The sequence below is a fragment of the Dryas octopetala genome, chromosome 5 (assembly GCF_963921425.1).
Source record: "Dryas octopetala chromosome 5, drDryOcto1.1, whole genome shotgun sequence".
Classification (NCBI taxonomy): Eukaryota; Viridiplantae; Streptophyta; class Magnoliopsida; order Rosales; family Rosaceae; genus Dryas; species Dryas octopetala.
Genome location: NC_141370.1, coordinates 16,418,673 through 16,437,521, shown reverse-complemented (window position 1 = coordinate 16,437,521; position 18,849 = coordinate 16,418,673). Strand labels below are relative to the sequence as shown.

The 18,849-nt window shown below is 39.0% G+C and overlaps 2 protein-coding genes across 3 annotated transcripts; both read left to right on the top strand.

Moving 5' to 3' along the window:
* The first annotated feature begins 1,184 nt into the window (after positions 1–1,184).
* LOC147284958 (plant intracellular Ras-group-related LRR protein 4-like) lies at positions 1,185–4,192 on the top strand. 2 transcript variants are annotated; one of them, XM_086245239.1, is made up of 5 exons: positions 1,185–1,490; positions 1,588–2,277; positions 2,413–3,326; positions 3,419–3,618; positions 3,864–4,192. In XM_086245239.1, the coding sequence occupies exons 2-4, from the start codon at positions 1,611–1,613 to the stop codon at positions 3,578–3,580; spliced, it is 1,743 nt and encodes a 580-aa protein (XP_086101365.1). In that variant the 5' UTR covers positions 1,185–1,490; positions 1,588–1,610; the 3' UTR covers positions 3,581–3,618; positions 3,864–4,192. The 2 variants fall into 2 exon arrangements, with proteins under 2 accessions (XP_086101365.1, XP_086101364.1); XM_086245238.1 differs by having other exon boundaries at positions 1,185–2,277; positions 3,419–3,617; positions 3,874–4,192.
* A 10,826-nt stretch (positions 4,193–15,018) lies between these two features.
* Positions 15,019–17,966, top strand: LOC147284957 (monosaccharide-sensing protein 2-like). Its single transcript, XM_086244428.1, has 5 exons — positions 15,019–15,097; positions 15,428–15,994; positions 16,173–17,116; positions 17,257–17,444; positions 17,516–17,966. The coding sequence occupies exons 1-5, from the start codon at positions 15,019–15,021 to the stop codon at positions 17,964–17,966; spliced, it is 2,229 nt and encodes a 742-aa protein (XP_086100554.1).
* Positions 17,967–18,849: the final 883 nt, after the last annotated feature.

Here is an 18,849-nt window from a genome sequence, read left to right as displayed (position 1 = left end):
CTTTCACATTCAATCTTCACATATTAATCAAGTAACTAGTTGTTATGAAAGAGTTGGTGAATATGCCAATTGTAAGGAAAATCGTGGTTTTATTAAAGTTTTTCTCTCAATGTAAGTTTTATAGTACGATATCTCTATAAGTGAAGTGGGACTCACAAATATTTGTGGTCCTATAAGTGAAAGAGAGTTGTATTAGACTTGCCCCACAAAAAAACTTGTTGTAGAGAGAGATGGACACAAATGTGAGAGGGAGTCGTATTATTTGTTTTCATTACATTATCAATCTACTATCATAATAAAAGAGATAAACACGATAAATATGTACAAGAAAATTGGTTAGAATAAGGGTAAAGTCATAGTCATGGGGAGTTGAAAAGAGGAAGGACACATTGGACAAGAGAAAGCAGAGCATGTGATGTGGGAGAAATTATTCTGTATAATCGTTATATTGACACGTGGCATAACCAGTCTATTTGTTATAAGATGAGTGAATGTTATTAATATTATATCCTACTAATATAAATATATCGTCCAGTAATAACCTTACACGTTAGATTGGTTATATCACGTGACGGTATATCGGTTATACTCTATAATTTTTTGTGATGTGGGGAGGGGGAAGTCCTTACTCACTCAACTCACAACATGATAATGGCAGTTACTGGAATCCATCATCCATCATCCATCATCCATCATCCATCATTCATAAACCCCATCCATCCTCCATCATCCATCATTCATAAACCCCATCCATCCTCCATGAAATGGCAGAAGCAAAAAGTAAGCCAAAGCCATCCATCTAGCTGTATCTAACCAAACCAAAGCTGTGTGTTTGTGTATCTATATCAATGTATTATGTATGCACTAGTAGATAGATAAATGGGTCATACACCATAGAGAGATGTAGAGAAAAACGGTTAAAGCGTGAGCAGCAAATGCCAGCTGGATACGGTTGGACATGAACCCACAACCCACGTGTCATCCATCCCAACGCGGACACCTGGACACTGCATTTACTCCTCCCAATCCCAATTCCAGCAGCCACCCGTCCCTCCGTCTTAACGGCGTTATCAGTTCGCAAGGGGCAAATCCGTCAATACGTCACTGGATCACTAGATCTCGAGATTGTTAGACTCTGTTTGAATTTGATAACCGATCAGTCAGTCCGTCAGTCGACTCATAACTCATAACCGGCTTCACAGTTCACGCTATCAAAATATCATTCTCCCTTTTCAGAAAAAAAAATCGATTTTTTTTTATACATATAAAATTAAAAAATCGGGCAGAGAGAGAGAGAGAAAGAGGCATGGAAATAGCTGGATTTGTGCGACGACGCCGAAAGAGAGACTGGATTTCAGGCGGAGCCCCAACTCAACTACTTGTCTTTTGCCTCCAAATTTCATAATCACCCCCCACTCTCTACTCTCTACACTCCCACTTGCCCAAAAACCCATTCTTCTTCTTCCAATTCAACCAAGCTTAAGCCTCAGGTTCACACAGACTCACAGACCCTTCAATTTTCCTCCTTTGTTTCTTCTTCTTCTTCTTCTTCTTCCTCAATTCTGACCCATCAAGTTGGGTTTTCAGGAACTTAGAGTCGGACCCAGAAAATGGAATCACCAACGGTTCACTCTGTGGACCAAGCGGTGGAGGAGATTATGAGAATCCACAGATCTTTGCCGGCTCGGCCGGGAGTGGACGAGGTGGAGGCTGCTGTGGCTCTGGTTCGGAATGTGGAGAAGGAAGACCAGGCCAGGCTCGAAGCCATTGCCAGGCAGACTAACAGCTCGCGAGTTCCCGAAGAGCTCTTCATGCTCTTGCAGGAGATGCAGAGGAACCTGGTCTACTTCCAGAGCAAGGAGCAGAAGCGGGAGGCCCTCAAATTGCTCGATCTCGAAGACCTCCACGCCCTCTTCGACGATTACATTCAGCGAGCATCCACCTGCGTCTCTTCTCCTTCTTCTGCTACGACTTCTACTACTAATTCGACGACGACGGCGATGGCGAATTCTGTTTCGGGGCTTGTTACAAACAAGCCGCCCCTTCCCTCTCTCTCTCCCTCTGCTGCGTATGTGCACCACTCTGACAAACAACAAGTTTCGAGGGCTTCATCGCTCGTCACCAGAGATGATAGTTACGTGCTCAACAAGGCCAAGAAAGCTTTATATGTCGACGGAATTGGGGCTGTACCTGCTGTTTCATCAACACCCCAGATAGTGGATTCGTCGCTAAAGCCCGGCTTCGCTCTCGCTTCACCTGGAGGTGGAGGTGGAGGAGGTGGGTATCTATACACTATAATGATATAATCTGTCTCTTAATTTCATAGTTTGAAACTTTGAATTCGGTTTTTTGGGTTGAGCTTAATTTAGACAATGTGGGTTTTTTTTGTTTGATTGTTTGTGTTTTGGCTAGGTCAAGAGGGTGAGAAATTGAGTTTGATAAAGCTAGCGAGTCTAATTGAAGTCTTGGCCAAGAAGGGTACTAAGGATGTTAATCTTCGGAACAAGTTGATGGATCAAATTGAATGGCTGCCTGACTCAATAGGAAAGCTTTCCAGATTGGTTACTCTAGATTTGTCTGAAAATCGGATTTTGGTCCTGCCCTCCACCATTGGAGGCCTTTCGTCCTTGACCAAATTGGATTTGCATTCAAACAGGCTCACCCAAGTGCCTGACACTATTGGGGATCTTCTTAGCCTTATCTATCTAGACCTTAGTGCAAACAATTTGGCATCTCTCCCTGCTACTTTTGGCGGATTGGTGCGTCTTGAAGAGCTTGATTTGAGCTCAAACAGGCTCTCTTTGCTTCCCGACTCAATTGGGTCCCTTGCTAGCCTCAAGAAATTGAATGTGGAGACCAATGATATTGAGGAGATTCCTCATACCATCGCTCATTGTTCTTCGCTTAGAGAGCTCCGTGCAGATTATAACCGGCTTAAAGCACTTCCCGAAGCTGTAGGAAAAATTGAGAGCTTGGAGGTTTTGTCCGTGCGTTACAATAACATCAAACAGTTGCCCACAACCGTGTCATATCTTGTGAGCCTGAGGGAACTTGATGTAAGTTTCAATGAGCTTGAGTCGGTGCCTGAGAACTTATGTTTTGCCACCCAACTCGTCAAGATGAACATAGGAAACAATTTTGCTGATCTGCGGTCACTACCAAGGTCTATTGGTAACCTTGAGATGCTTGAAGAGTTGGATATCAGCAATAACCAGATACGGGTTCTCCCAGACTCTTTCAGGATGCTCACACGACTACGCATTCTACGTGTAGAAGAAAACCCTCTTGAAGTGCCTCCAAGACATATAGCTGAAAAGGGAGCGCAAGTAAGTCCCTTCTTCTTTGTTTACTTTCTGTTATCAAATAGTTCCTTTAGCTTTTATCTCAAGGCTAATCATGCTCTCTTGGTGCATCTTAGGCTGTTGTTCAATACATGGCTGAGCTTGTTGTGAGAAGAGATGTTAAAGCACAACCTGCTAAGCAGAAAAAGAGTTGGGCTCAAATCTGCTTTTTCTCAAGGTCAAACAAAAGGAAGCGCAATGGTGCAGATTATGTTAAAGCACAACCTGCTAATCACTGAATTGCTGACAAGAGGCATGGCAGTTAATTTCAATCGAGTAAGTTGTCGAAACAATGTCATGGTGGATTCATTTATAAGCTGAAAGAATTTATGCATACATTACCATTCTTTACCTAGTTCGAGAAAACCACAAGTGAGAGGCTCTTTGACCCTATTGTGGTGGCATAATCCTCATCCCCTCTTTATGACATAGTTTTGCTGGCTTTTGAGCATGTATGATTAAAAGTGTGGTAACTACTATTCTTTGCAATTCATATGCCTTTGTTATTGTTTTTCTTACAAGGATACCCCAGCTGTTAGCAGGCTAGATGAGAACAGAGACTATGAATCATCCTCATCGAATGGTGGGGTTATAAGTCTTCCATTGACTCTTGCATACCAAATTGTATATCTGTTTTTTTCTTTGTTATTGTTACATTTTTTTTTTATCCATCTGTATTTCTGTTGTCTTTGAGTCAAATGAGGTGTACAATTCAGCCGGCATATAGGAGAAAAAGAAGAATGTTGTACTCTGTATATCACCTCCATTGTTCATGATATCTCAGTGTATCCTTTCTACCACTTGTAATAGAATTTGTTTCCATTCAAACAGAATCTAGGATCTTATGTTCACTTCATTGCTGTTTATTCAGTAAATATTTAAAGTTTTGACTTTTAATGGGATCTTGGTACCAAAATCCTTGACCTATCAATGCGGTGGTGAATCCTGATCTAAGCTTCTGACTTGGGAATATACCCCTGGAGCCACTGCCATCCATATTCCATAGGAAGTACTGCTTTGACAATCCAGATACTGATTCTTACTTAATAGGTAGTTGACTTTGCTCCCAATCCCAATGGTTTTCCTTAAATTCTCTTTTGCAATAAAGTCCCTTAATTATCAATTACTTTCTTAGACCTACAAGTCAAATAGTTTATGCAATTGCAGCTTCAGAAGAGAAGCAGACCCTGTATATATATCCATAGCTTGCAAACTGAAGTGATGAAGCAGTTTACATTATGTGTGAATTACATACTTAGCAATCACAAGTGGCAGTCTCCATCTCGGTAGATAGGTATGGTTAACCAATTATCTTAAGACTTTTTGGTATCCCAAAAAAACCCCTGAAGCTATCTATATCTTCCACCACAAAGCAATGTCTTAACCAATAAGAAACAAACCCGTCTTAATTATCCCTCCAATTCCAAATTTCCAACTATAATAGCATCACCATCACCATGAAGTCCATCACATGTTTTTCCCCGCTTTCTTTACAGCTCATCCAAAGGGGTTGAAAAAAAAAAAAAAATGAAAACCCAGTTTCTAGGAAGGTACACATATTCATATTCAAGCAATCAAGCATCAACACCAACTTTTCTGGGACCCTGGGCTCTGCGAGACCCTACCAGCAAGGAAAAGACTTGGGGTGTGGGCCGTGTGGCCCAAAAGATTCAGGTGGTTGGTTGTCATTTTGGAAAAAATATAAAATCTGGCATTTGTCAATTACATGAGGTGGTGTGGCATGCATGTTACACACCCTATTGGCTTGTTGAGAAATAGGGAACAACAGCTCTACAATTAGGATATCCTGCAACCAACCTATGCATAATTAACGACCAGAGGGGTTCAAACCTATTTAATTCGATTGCGTTTTGGCAAGCACTGGCTATGTTGCCCATGTGAAAGAGCCATGGCCAGTTGATAAAAAATCTTATCAAAGGGATTGAAAAACCATATAATTGATGTACAGATCTGTTGGAACTTGAAACAAAAGGCCCATCTTAGATATTTCTTCAACTTAACATTAACTTGTATTAATTGATTCGATCCCTCAAATTGAAAAAACTAATATTGAAACGATCGCTTCTCACATTTACACATCACATATTATGTAATATGGTAATTGTACGAAATGATATAATAATTATGAGAAAAAACGACTGTTTCACTGAAAATTTTTCTAGATTTTCGCTCTAACTTAGAACTTAGATGGCAGTAGAGGTTACAATAATCCAATTGCCATCATCATTGGGGCACTTGAGAAGTTTTGGTTTTAATATATATGCACCTTTTGGTTGATAGACTAAGGTAGTGGCTCATATTAAAATACATTGACTAGCATATTATTATATTTGGGTGGCTTTTCTTCATCTTCATCTGAGAAGATATGGGTAAAACGAGAACCAAATTTTCTTGCTCTCGTGGCAACACAAATGGGGATTCTGTTCGATCATTTGTTTGGTAACTGTCAATGTTACTAATGCACGAGAATCATTAAACAAACAAATATCTACAGAAATCTTTTTGTCTTGTTTGTTTTTATTTTTTATTTTTGGTCTAAATATTAAACTTTTTGTCTAATACACCAATGTTTGTCATTGGCTACATATGTTTATCTTAATGGACCATAACACTAATGTCTATATAAAAAAGAAAAGAAAAAAAAAAAAAAGACCATAACACTAATGAGATAGAGAATATGAACTTCTTAATCATCAATTACAGCTATAAATATTAACAATTGATCGCAATGCTACAAATCAGTTTGAATATAAAATAGGAAGTTATTTACAAGATACCAATTGAAAAGACCAATTTGTGCTATTGATTTTATGGACATAATTACATATGAGACTAATATCAATCAAGTATCTATTATGTACATTATATTTTCTGGATAAGTTTGCATACAGAAAATTATGCAAGTATTGATATTGAAGAAAATCAATCAAAACCTTTGTAACACTAATATCCAATCCCATCAACTCGTTGCAGATAAATGATCAGAAATGGCAATTTTCAATACAACACGATAATACAAATAAATTAAATATGAAATAAATGAGTTATTATTGATTATTACTAAACATAACTCTAAAATGATACAATCTAGTAACATGAATAATAAATAATTAAATTAATATCAAACACTAAATTACTTGGTTATTGAACCAATTTAGGGGTTGATTGGACCATGCTATTAATCCTAAAAAAAAATTTGGTCGAACAAAAGGCAAGATAGTCAGAAATATTAAAGCTAGGGAAAATTCTTATATAGGGACATTATATATGATCTATCTATTTTCTTGAGAAATTATTCTGTATAATTGATATATTGACACATGGTATAATTAGTCTATATGTTATAATATGAGTGGATGTTATTAATACTATACCCTACTAATATAAACATATCGTCTAATAATACCCTTACACTTTGAATTGTTTATACCACATGACAGTATATCAGTTGTATCCTATAATTTTTCTACTTTCTCACACTTTAATGAGTTTTGAGAGTATTCCATTTTTTTGTAAAGTTTAGTTTTCCATCTTGAAATTAGATGTCTATAGTCTATACCATAGAAGATCTCGTAAATCAAAGTCGGCATATTTTTCAAACCACATGTCCTAATATTATTGCATCGAGCTGCCACATGGTGTGATGGTTCCACATGATAATTGGCAAATGGCTATGCACAATCTGATTTATCGCTAGGATTGGGCCTGATGACTTTCATGTTTTTATTTTTTTTCTGGTAAATATGGACTAGGCCTGGCAAAGTGTCCTACGGTTTGATAGTTTTGTTGGGCTCCTTCATAAGAAAAGTACTTCTTCGCCCCAAGCCCGTAGCTTGACCCATTAACCTGATTTGTCCAAATTCTGTATTTTTCTTTTGATGCCCAAATAAAAATTTACAATGTTCTCTGCTAAAACCATATTTCTGCCTCATTCCTTTCCTTTATTTCTCTGATTTACATGTTTTATTTTAACTTTCATTTCCTTTTTGAAAAACTCACAGTGGATCAAATATAAACCCTTCAAAGGGGAAAAAAGAAAAAGCTTTTTCTCTTGACAAAACTCATAGTGCCTCAAAGAATAAGTAAAATATTAATTGGTGGTTATATATAGGTATTAACTCTTGCAGCTATTATCAGACATGTCTATCGTCAGACTATGAATATATAATTGATGTTCTTGCAATTGCTGCTTGGTCCATAGAATAGTTCTCCTTCACCAAGCACGGCTTGGTTTCGTTGTAATATTGGCCGGGGTGGTTTAGATAACGAAGGGTAACGAAGATCGACGACCCGAAAACATGACAGTTCCATCACTAGCCAAAGTGATAAGATTTTTCTTTTTTTTGGCCACTAAAGTGATAAGATTTATTTGCCGGATATGTAGTAAGAGAAGATCGATTTATAACTATGAAGTCAACTAAGCAAAAAGTTGGTCATTAACTCTTATAAGTTAATTAAACTCATAAAAGACCAGTGCTACAATGTGGCAATGCCAATGCTTATATTAGGAAAGTTAAATTGTTTTTGCCAAATAGTCCAACATGTTATATTTGTTAAATTGTGAATATGAACTACAGTCTACAGATGTGATATAATCTTATTCAAATATATAGTTTAAATTAATAGTTTGACAATATAATTAAGAGGTTAGATATATACTAATAGAATAATACACACACATATATATTGTTGAGAGTAATGTAGAACAATGTCACATATCGAAAAATTAGAGCTTAGCATATGTGTTTATAAGTCTTGGGTCACCCAAAAGAATAAAGTTACGGAAAAAAAAAAAACAGCTTGATAAGTTGATGAAGGTAGGAGAGATTTATACTACAAAGTAGAGCACACATATAATTATTAAGAAAAGGACCAACAGTGGTCTACATGGCAAACCAGGAATGGATCCCATTGAAGCATAAACTGAAAAAACACACCAACCAAAACAACACAAAGTACATAAATTAAAGACAGACGCATGCATATATAAAAGGAAAAAGAAATTAAATTAAAGCATACATAGCCGCATGGCCTTATTGATCCTGCTGGGTACTGAAGATCGATCATATAATGCAAGTGACCGATCGAGCAGTTTGTTCATGTTCCTTGATGAGCCTTCAGCCCAAGGTGAGATCGAGGTTGAGCTCATCATCATTAGCATCTGGGCCTTTCTTTTTAGCCAGGGCAAGTGTGCAGTCAATGTCCATAGGCTCAGGCTCATCAGCAGCAGCAACTGAAGTAGTATTAATACTCTTTGCTGCTGGTGACAGATGAGGAAAGAGAGGAGCTTCCACTGGGAACAGGATCAGGGTTTCCGGTGGCTCCTTGTTATTTGCTGCTGCTGCAGGAGGCTTGCTCATGACCCTGTTGGAACTTGAGGCCGCCGGGGCTTTCGGCTTCGAAGGTACTGCTTCAGCAGTCACCGTGATCGTAGGCACAACAGCACCACCCACCGTAATCATAGATATCTTCGGTGGTGGTGGTGGCGGTGATGATGATGATGAGCCGCGGGAGACGCCAACTGGGGGCGCCTGCCGCGGCTTATAGTTAGTTGAGGGGTCAAAAATTTGAGCACGAGCGATGGAGGTTGCAGTAGTTGGTTGTTCCCAAGATTTTTTGAAGTTGAAGGAGTACAAGCAAGTTGTGGGGAGACGTTTGAAGAAATTCACACCATACTTGAAAACCTGATGAGGGGTCTTGCTGTTTACAAAGTCCCTTGCAATCTTGCTCCAGCTCCCCTTGCCATACCTAATCAGCCCCATCAGGAATAACCTGAAAAATAATGGACTCGATTAAAGCAACTCATGTATATTTATATAAATAACTGGTAGATAAAGTGTGAAAAACTCATCCAAATAAAGTGTGTGTGAGTTCAGCTAGCTATACACTAAGCATTAGTAGTGCAAGTTGATTAAGCAACAAACACATATATATATATATATATATGGTAGGTCTAAAATGAAAATAAGATAAAAGAAAAATATGTAATTAATTAAAAGTTTAGGGTCCAAACTCATGCTCTTTCTCAGTCCATTGGTCCTTGGACAACTTCCCGCGCATATAATAAACGCAGTACTTCTTAATGTTGTTGATGGGTAGCGGCTGCTGGAAACGATATTTCTCAGCTATGGCAGACCTAACAATGCTATTCTCAGGACGGTTTCGGGTCGGCTCAGTCGGGTTTCGGGGGTGCCCCAGAACATTTTGTGATCGGGGCACCTGCTGTTGCTGGGACACTGAGCTCACATCTGCAGGCATGGCCAACTTGCGGGGAGCAAGCTTATTAGAGCGCTGGTGCTGGGGGTGGCGGCTGGTTCTGGACTCGGCAGAAGTTACTATTGGCCGGGAACGTACGGGTTGGGACTTCTTGGGGGTTGAGGGGTCAGACTTGGTGAGATCGATGATCTCTCGCTCCATTGCTAGCTAGTGAAAACAAAGGAGAGCACAAGAGGCTTGCTAGTGTGTGTGAGAGAGAGAGAGAGAGAGAGAGAGAGAGAGAGGAAGGGTAGGCTAGCTGTGCTCTCCCTCATGAGCCTTAAGCATCTTTTTATATTTCAAGGCTGCACTGGAATTTGCCAAAATGCCCTTTGGATAAATCATTTTCATGAGATTTTGCTCCATCTAAAATTATATTTCGTTTCAAATTTAATTGCCAATGTTACCAAAAAGTCTGTCTAAAATGACCAAAACAACCTCGATCGTTTACATGTTGCCCCTAATTTTGAGTGTAGGCTTTTAGAATTATATTTCAAGGTAAGCAATTTTTTGTTTTATTTAATCTGTAGAGGGTGGTTTATGCATGCATTTTGAAGCCATCTTGACGTATCATTTTTGTGAACTACTATTTGTTGAGGAAATAGTTTGAATCATGTGGGGAAATAATTAAAGTCAATATAAAGCCATTACCTTTTTTTCATTAATTTTGTGTAATTTAAAATCTAATTATGAATAACCACGTACGTACGTGTTTGTACGCGTATCTTTCTTGAACCATTTAAATTCAAAACTTATATTTTTGCAGTACATGCACGTGATTTTGATGATACGTTGACTTTAACATTATTAACTGATAGTTCGTTAAATGATAGATACACGTTTACAAACAACATGATCTAATAATAAGTTTGACGAATAATAATTGAAAGTTTAATTGTAAACAAAAAAAATCTAAATTGATAATAAAAAGCCGCCTTATCGGCAAATTCTCGTTAATCAAAATATCTTATCAATTATGATCACTTACGAAATTTAGGTTTGTTGATGAAATTATCACAAAAGAAGTATACTAAAAGTTCCAAATTAACCATAGAACACAAGTTACACAACTAATTAATGTGTTGGAGTTGAAAATAAAAAATCATACTAGGTGTGATAACAATATCTAATGATAGCCGAAAATTACATAAAATGCAAGGTGTGTGATGTGTGTGAGTGAGGATTCACGAGGGGTAGAACAGTAAAAAGAAGGCATAATATGCAGAGTGGTGATATTTTGAAGAGAAAATAATGAGGTTGATAATTTGAAAGAAGAGAATCTACATAGGAAATAACGGAGGTGACACGTCATCATAACGCCTGCTTACATATATGGCAAGGTATTAGTAAGCAAAATGCCAAATACCCAACAACTTCCATATCCACGTGTGGAATGTTTTGCTGTCACTCACTCTGGCACGCTCTACTCGTAACGTTAAGATTCTAACCATATTTGTCATGCTTATCACCCTCCGTCCATCATACATGGCATGATATTTTGTCATTTTCATAGGGCTTCAATACTTTTATTGAATTCCCATTTCTACTCTCATTCTTTTTCCCCTATTTCTCTCATTAATTGATCTTTTTTCTTCTTTCATTTCCTTTTTTGAAAACTCAGGATGGATCAAATACAGACCTTCCAAAGTAACAAAAAAATAATAATAATATTAGATTTCGTCTTGAGAAAACTCCTAGTTGAAGAATAAGTAATATATTAATTGGTTATATATATAGAAAAGTTTTAAATTAGTTATACCTAGGAAAATTTCTCCCATATATGGAATAATAGAGCTGGCAAAACATTTTCCTCTTTGATATATAGATTATAGAGATGAGTCTAATGAGAAAAGGCACCGATACAAATTTGGTCTTTAGCGACAGACGCATCGTCGCTAAATGTACCAAATTCAGCCAGTTTTAGCGACAAAATAGCTATGTTGTCACTATAAACTTAGAACAAATTATCTGTAAGTACCTCAACTATACATTGATTTTCAACTTAGTATTTCAACTTTAAAAACTTGACAAAAAATACCTCAACTTTCATTTTGTGTCAAAATAGTACCTTCGTTAATTTTTCTGTCCAATAAACTGTTATTTGCTGACGTGGTATGAGTATTTTCGTCTTTTTTTCCTACATTTAAAAGATAATAATATTTTTAAAATTTTTGAATAAAAAAAATTCTTAAAAAAATTAAAACTTTTAAAATAAACATTAAAAAAATTAAACATTTTCCCCCTCCCCTTCCCCAACCTTCTCACTCAACACCACTCTCAGCCCCCTCCCCTCATCTCCTTTCCCTCTCCTCAGCCCTTCCACCCTCCCCCCTTTCCCTGCCCAACCCTAGTTCCGTCGCACCCCTCCACCCCAACACCCAGCCCCTCCCCTCCCCTCCCTATCCCGCCCTCACCACCCAATCCCAGCCCTGGCCCCCTCCCATCCCTACCCCCACCCCTCCCCTCCCCTCCCCCATCTATCCCCTCATCCACCCATCCCCTCTTTCTTCTTCCCCGCCCTATCCATCCCCTCCCCAGCTTGCCCTCATCCAGCTAGCCCCTCCTCAGCTTCCCCCACCCATCCTCCCCCTCTCCCTGCCCCAACCCCGTCGCACCCCCAGCCCCGCCCATCCAGTAGCAGCCCCCCGCCCTTCTTTCTTCTTCCCCCACCCAGCCCAGCCCCTCCCCCAGACCAGCTTCTACCCACCCAACTCCACCCAGACTCAACCCACTCCTCCCTCTCATCTAGCCGGGCCAACCCTGACCCACCTCCCTCCACCCCACCCAGCTCCCCCCAAACCCGACCCACCCCCTCCCCTTCACCCACGCAGACCCATCCCGCTTAGCCCCAGCCCTAGCGCAGCCCCGCCCCACCCCATCCCACCCAGCCCCGCACAGTCCACCCACCCCACCCAATTTTTAAGAATTTTTTTGTATTCAAAAAATTTAAAAATATTTTTTTTTTGCCAATAAAATATTATTATCTTTTAAATGTGGGGAAAAAGACGAAAATACCTCTGCCACATCAGCAAATAATGGTTTATTTGACAGAAGAACTAACGGAGGTACTATTTTGACACAAAATGAAAGTTTAGGTGTTTTTGGTCAAGTTTTTAAAGTGGGGGTACTAAGTTGAAATTCAGTGTATAATTGAGATATTGACGAATAATTTGCTCGTAAACTTATTACTAATTGAGGTGACACGTCATCATAACGCTTGCTTCTTCCGGGGTACACATATATGGCAGCCTATTGGCAGGGCAATTGGCGGGCAAAATGCCAAATAAAAATTATAAAATATTAAATATCCAGTAATTCCACATCCACGTGTGTAATGTGTAATTTGCTGTTATATTTAGCAGTCTCCAACTTGTAAAGTTCAGATTTTTAACCATATCTGTCATGCATCACCCTCCGTCTATCTAATGCAACCAACGGTGTCAGATTAGTTTCGTGGTTTCCGATGATTACCAGCTGAGCTGGGCTCCACTTTTGCATGCGTGCATTTCTTAAATTTTCTATTGGGCTTCTTGGCTGGGCTTTGGGCATTCCTATCTGTTTCAGAAATGGATGGCCAGGATTGCTTCAAGGAACATGGTATGGATGGTCTGAATTTTGGATTAGATTAGTTTAATATTTTGACTTTCTTTTGGTCAATATGTACCCCGCACTCTTAACAACAACCAAAAGAGGGCTAAACTTTAGTGATGTTATTGCCTGTTTTTTTTTGTTACTCACCTCAACCTTTTTATAAAATATTAAATTATAGTTTATTCTTTTACAAAAGTACTCAAAAGGACAGAAATTTAAAAAAATATTGAATTGTCAACTTTAAGTGTGGTGACTGCCATGACAAAACTAAAACAAGGATAATACCATGTGTAGGCAGCACCGCAGCACACAAGCATGGGGTTACCAGAATTACATTCAATTGATCAATGCATAAGCCAACAACTCTTAGAACAACTGACTTATTATGGTCAATTTTGTTTTTAAATTTTATTGATTTCAAATATAAAAAATAAATAAACCCATTACTTATGATTTTATTATGTATTTTGCTTTTCTTTCTCAAAATTTTCGTACACAAGGAATTTAATTCTTAGAACAGAAATGCGCAAGAGACGTGAGGCTCATGTTTTCGATAAACTTCTAGTTATATATTGTCTCATATGTTAGAGATAGACTAACATGTCATAAATAAAAGGGAAATTCATATGTATGCATTATTAGAGAAATGTTATATATGGATATATATATATACAGGCTCCTTCTGTTGAGGTATACCTCAACTTATTTATGTTGAGGTATACCCTGTTGGGGCCCACACGAGTCGTTTTGTGTCGATCCGAACCGTTCAATTTTTACATCTCCATAGATAGATCATCTTTGCAAAAAATTAGCCAAATCGGAAATCATTTGCCTATCTAACTTTAATCAAATAAATGGACGAACCAAATATTTTCGATGAAACCATCCATTTGTTTTATCTAAGTTAGATAGGCAAATGATTTCCGATTTGGCTAATTTTTTGCAAGGATGATCTATCAATGAAGATGATCCTTGCGAACGGTTCGGATCGACACAAAACGACTCGTGTGGGCCCCAACAAGGTCATACCTCAACATAAATAAGTTGAGGTATACCCTGTTGGGGCCCACACGAGTCGTTTTGTGTCGATCCGAACCGTTCAATTTTTACATCTCCATAGATAGATCATCTTTGCAAAAAATTAGCCAAATCGGAAATCATTTGCCTATCTAACTTTAATCAAATAAATGGACGAACCAAATATTTGCCTATATATATATACTTTTTTTATCTAGAGCACCTATTCCGAAGTTTTATAAAACCTTTGATTTTTTTTTTTGGTCTTATATTTGATTGTTTCACTTCTTACACCACCGGTATTAGAGGAGAAAATTGAACAATTAGGTGGTTAGCAGATGGCCACTTCTATAGCTGAAGAAGAGGGCTACATGTTGTGTGGTTCGAGAGGCATATTAGGAAGTTCACCAAGAGTTTCTGGACCTGTTAAATCCCAAAAGTATCACTTGGATCACTTCTTTCTCTGATCGATCATTTCATGAGTACATATTGTTCCTAAAAACTACACTGCTTTGAGATCAGAGATATGCTTAAGTTCATAGTTTCTCTCTGTTCTTGAAAGGTACATTTTTTCATTCAATAAAGGTTCAGGCAGTCCAATATATGTGCATTGTAATTGACATTAACTCATATCGTAATTAAATTGAACAACAAACCCATGAACAAACTGTGCTCACTGACTAATCTATGTGCATTGTAAAGGTTGATGCTACAAAGTCCAAGAGCTTCTCCATTCCGCAGCTGAATTTACTTCTGGGTTACAAGGTCCTATTTTGTTTGTGGCGCAGAAAAAATGTGGGGAGCTGTTCTTGTAGCCATTGCTGCCACAATAGGAAACTTGTTGCAAGGTTGGGATAATGCAACCATTGCAGGTACCCTGTCACCCTTATTAATCTCTCCATTACCTATTAGCTTTTACAAATCAATATGTCAAATACTTTCAAATAATACATTTATATGATTGTACCATCCAAAATTTATTTTAAGGCTTTGTAGCTGATGACAAAATGAGAAATTTATGCCATATAGTCCCTTTATAGATACAATAATTTTCTGATTCTTGGATATTGATTGGTTCACTTTTTTACTATTAGGGTATAGATTTTTCACTATTAGATATGGTTGTATGTCATACGGTCAATCTGTGAATTATTATTTATAATGAAAGGTGTGACAAATTGACAATACAAATCACCACGCAGGGGCTGTTCTTTACATTAAAAAGGAATTCAAATTGGAAAGTGAGCCAACAATGGAAGGGCTAATTGTGGCCATGTCACTGATTGGAGCCACTGTGATCACAACATTCTCTGGGCCAGTATCAGACATGCTAGGAAGGCGTCCAATGCTGATAATCTCATCGGTTCTATACTTCCTGAGCGGTCTGGTAATGCTATGGGCACCCAATGTGTACGTTCTTCTTTTGGCGAGGCTATTGGATGGGTTTGGGATTGGACTGGCTGTGACTCTTGTCCCGGTCTACATATCCGAGACTGCACCGGCGGAGATCAGAGGGCTACTGAATACCCTCCCTCAGTTCACTGGCTCTGGTGGGATGTTCATGTCCTACTGCATGGTGTTTGCCATGTCACTGAGGGAGGCACCCAGTTGGAGATTGATGCTTGGGGTTCTTTCTATTCCTTCCCTGCTTTATTTTGCATTGACTGTGCTTTACCTGCCTGAGTCTCCGAGGTGGCTGGTTAGCAAAGGACGGATGGACGAGGCCAAGAAGGTCCTGCAAAGACTACGCGGCAGGGAAGATGTTTCAGGTCCTCGTTTCTGTTAGCTTGATATACATTGTTGGTCCCTTAATGCGTCTTACACTCTAGTTTTGGACATAAACACAATATCAGCACACGAGACTGAATTAACTAATAAGCTGTAGTGGCATGTTTCTATGTATTAGCTCATTAATTTGCTTTTGCTTGTGCTTGGGTGATTTTACAGGTGAGTTGGCTTTGCTGATTGAGGGTCTTGGGGTTGGAGGTGATTCATCACTAGAAGAGTACATAGTTGGTCCAGCCAATGACCAAACTGATGGCCCTGAAACAGGTGCAGAGAAAGATCAAATTAGGCTATATGGGCCGGAGGTGGGACGCGCCTCATTGATTGCGAAATCTGTGACAGGACAAGCAAACCTCGGCTTGGTGTCCCGCCAAGGAAGCTTGTTGAATCCAAACGTGCCTTATGTGGATCCTCTTGTAACTCTGTTTGGCAGTGTCCATGAGAAGCTTGTTCCTGAAAATACAGGCAGCATGCGCAGCCTTCTCAATTTTCCAAACATGGGCAGCCTGCTGAATGTGGCACCAGCTGAAAACCAGGACAAGAATGAGCATTGGGATGTGGAGAGCCCCCCTAAGCCTGGAGATGCTGACTTTGAGGACAGCGCGCGGAGGCCATTGCTGTCCAATCGACGAACAGCGAGTATGGCACATGACATGATGCCTGGAAAGTCCAGTAGCTTCTTCGGGGGGATGAAGCGACATGGCAGCCTTGTTGGTGGTGAGGCAGTGAATAGCATGGACATTGGCGGCGGTTGGCAATTGGCTTATAAATTTTCGGAGAGGGTTGGGAAAGATGGGAAAAAGGAAGGAGAGTATCAAAGGGTGTATTTGCACCAGGAGGGGGGGACACTTGAGTCCCGGCGTGGCTCAATGATTTCGTTTGCTGGTGGTGTTGATGTTCCTCCAGAGGGTGAGTTTTATCAGGCTTCTGCTTTGGTTAGCCAACCTTCTATAATTTCCAAGGACAAAATGGACCAGCATCTTCAGGGACAAGCAATGGTTGCTCCTCCAGAAACTGTTGCTCAAGGACCCAGGTGGGCTGATCTTTTAGAACCAGGAGTCAAACGTGCATTGTTTGTTGGTGTAGCAATTCAAATTCTTCAGCAGGTAAAAAATTATTAAGTTCAGGAGGCTTCTAACTTGGGTTTAGAGTAAATGTGATACCAATCGTTTTATAGTGATATCCGTTACATAACTTTGTTGTTGTCTATGTGTCTATCTAATGCTTGGTCATTTGATATGGGCAGTTCTCTGGCATAAATGGGGTTCTTTACTACACACCCCAGATTCTTGAACAAGCAGGGGTGGGAATTCTCCTATCAAATTTGGGCCTCAGTTCCACCTCTGCATCTATTCTCATAAGTTCTCTCACAACCTTGTTGATGCTTCCATGTATAGGAGTTGCCATGAGACTAATGGATGTCTCTGGCAGAAGGTGAGTTCCTTTTTGCCACTACGTAAAGACTTCTTGCATACAACATGTCTATATGACACATTTTCTTGCAGGACACTCTTGCTGTCGACATTGCCTGTACTGACAGGGACTCTCGTAGTACTAATTTTCAGCCAACTTGTCAACATGGGTTCTATTGTGAATGCAACAATTTCCACCATCAGTGTTGTGGTATACTTCTGCTGCTTTGTCATGGGCTTTGGACCAATTCCTAACATTCTTTGCTCTGAGATTTTCCCTACTCGCGTTCGCGGCCTCTGCATTGCCATATGTGCCCTCACATTTTGGATTGGAGACATCATCATCACCTACACACTGCCTATCATGCTCACTTCCATTGGTCTTGCTGGTGTGTTCGCCATCTATGCGGTGGTCTGCACCATTTCTTGGGTGTTTGTTTTCTTGAATGTGCCGGAAACAAAGGGAATGCCCCTTGAAGTCATCTCTGAGTTCTTCTCTGTGGGTGCAAAGCAGGCAGATATTGCTGAAAGAATGGCTAGTTAATTAGTGGTCAAGAAGTTCATGATGCTGTTTTGAATTTTGTTACTTGTCTTAGGCATAGGGAAGTAGGCACAATAATCACTAAATTAAGCCCCTAATGACTCCATGCTATGTTGTTATATTCAGATTGATCTGGACAGTTTGTATATATAATTTTTGGACATGTGAGGTGTTGGCTAGTCATCTTTTGAAAAGAACATGTCAAGATAGGATCTGAATCATCTGCTCGTATTTGCTTGACTTTTAATTTTAATCTTGTATTACAAATTCAAGAGTTTATTTTGCATATGCTGGCCGTAGAAGGAGAAAGACACAAAGTTCTTGATCATCAAAGCAGAGCTAATGTGAGTTCAATTCTTTGTTTATTCTTTGTGCTTCGGAAATGTGTGTAAACTCTAAATTCTAAACCCAAAACGTTTAAGCTTTAATAACAATATTGTTTTTTCCATAATTATAATATCAACATAGTTACAAGTAAAAGATCCTATTTCGTGGGATGAACCATAGAGAAGAGAGTACACTATGAAGAAAAATAATTTTGTTAATCAAAGTAGGCTTCTCATCTGTTTTGCAATTCAGAGGCTTAGAAACCATTCAACAATACTCCCAACTGGAATAAGTTTACTCGGAAGACCAAAATTAACTACTAAAACCCTAGAGACATTTGAAATATTTCCAAAATATTACAAAAATCGATTTACTTCTGGCTATCAACTCAGGGTTTTTATCCTACTTAAAATAGGTCTCATAATTCAATTCAGATAAAAAAAACAAAGAGGGTCTCATAATTCTATCCAGATTTAAAAAAAGGTCTCATAATTCTATTAAGAAAAGAATACATATGACCAACTTTGATATAGTACGTATAAATCCCAATCAAAATATT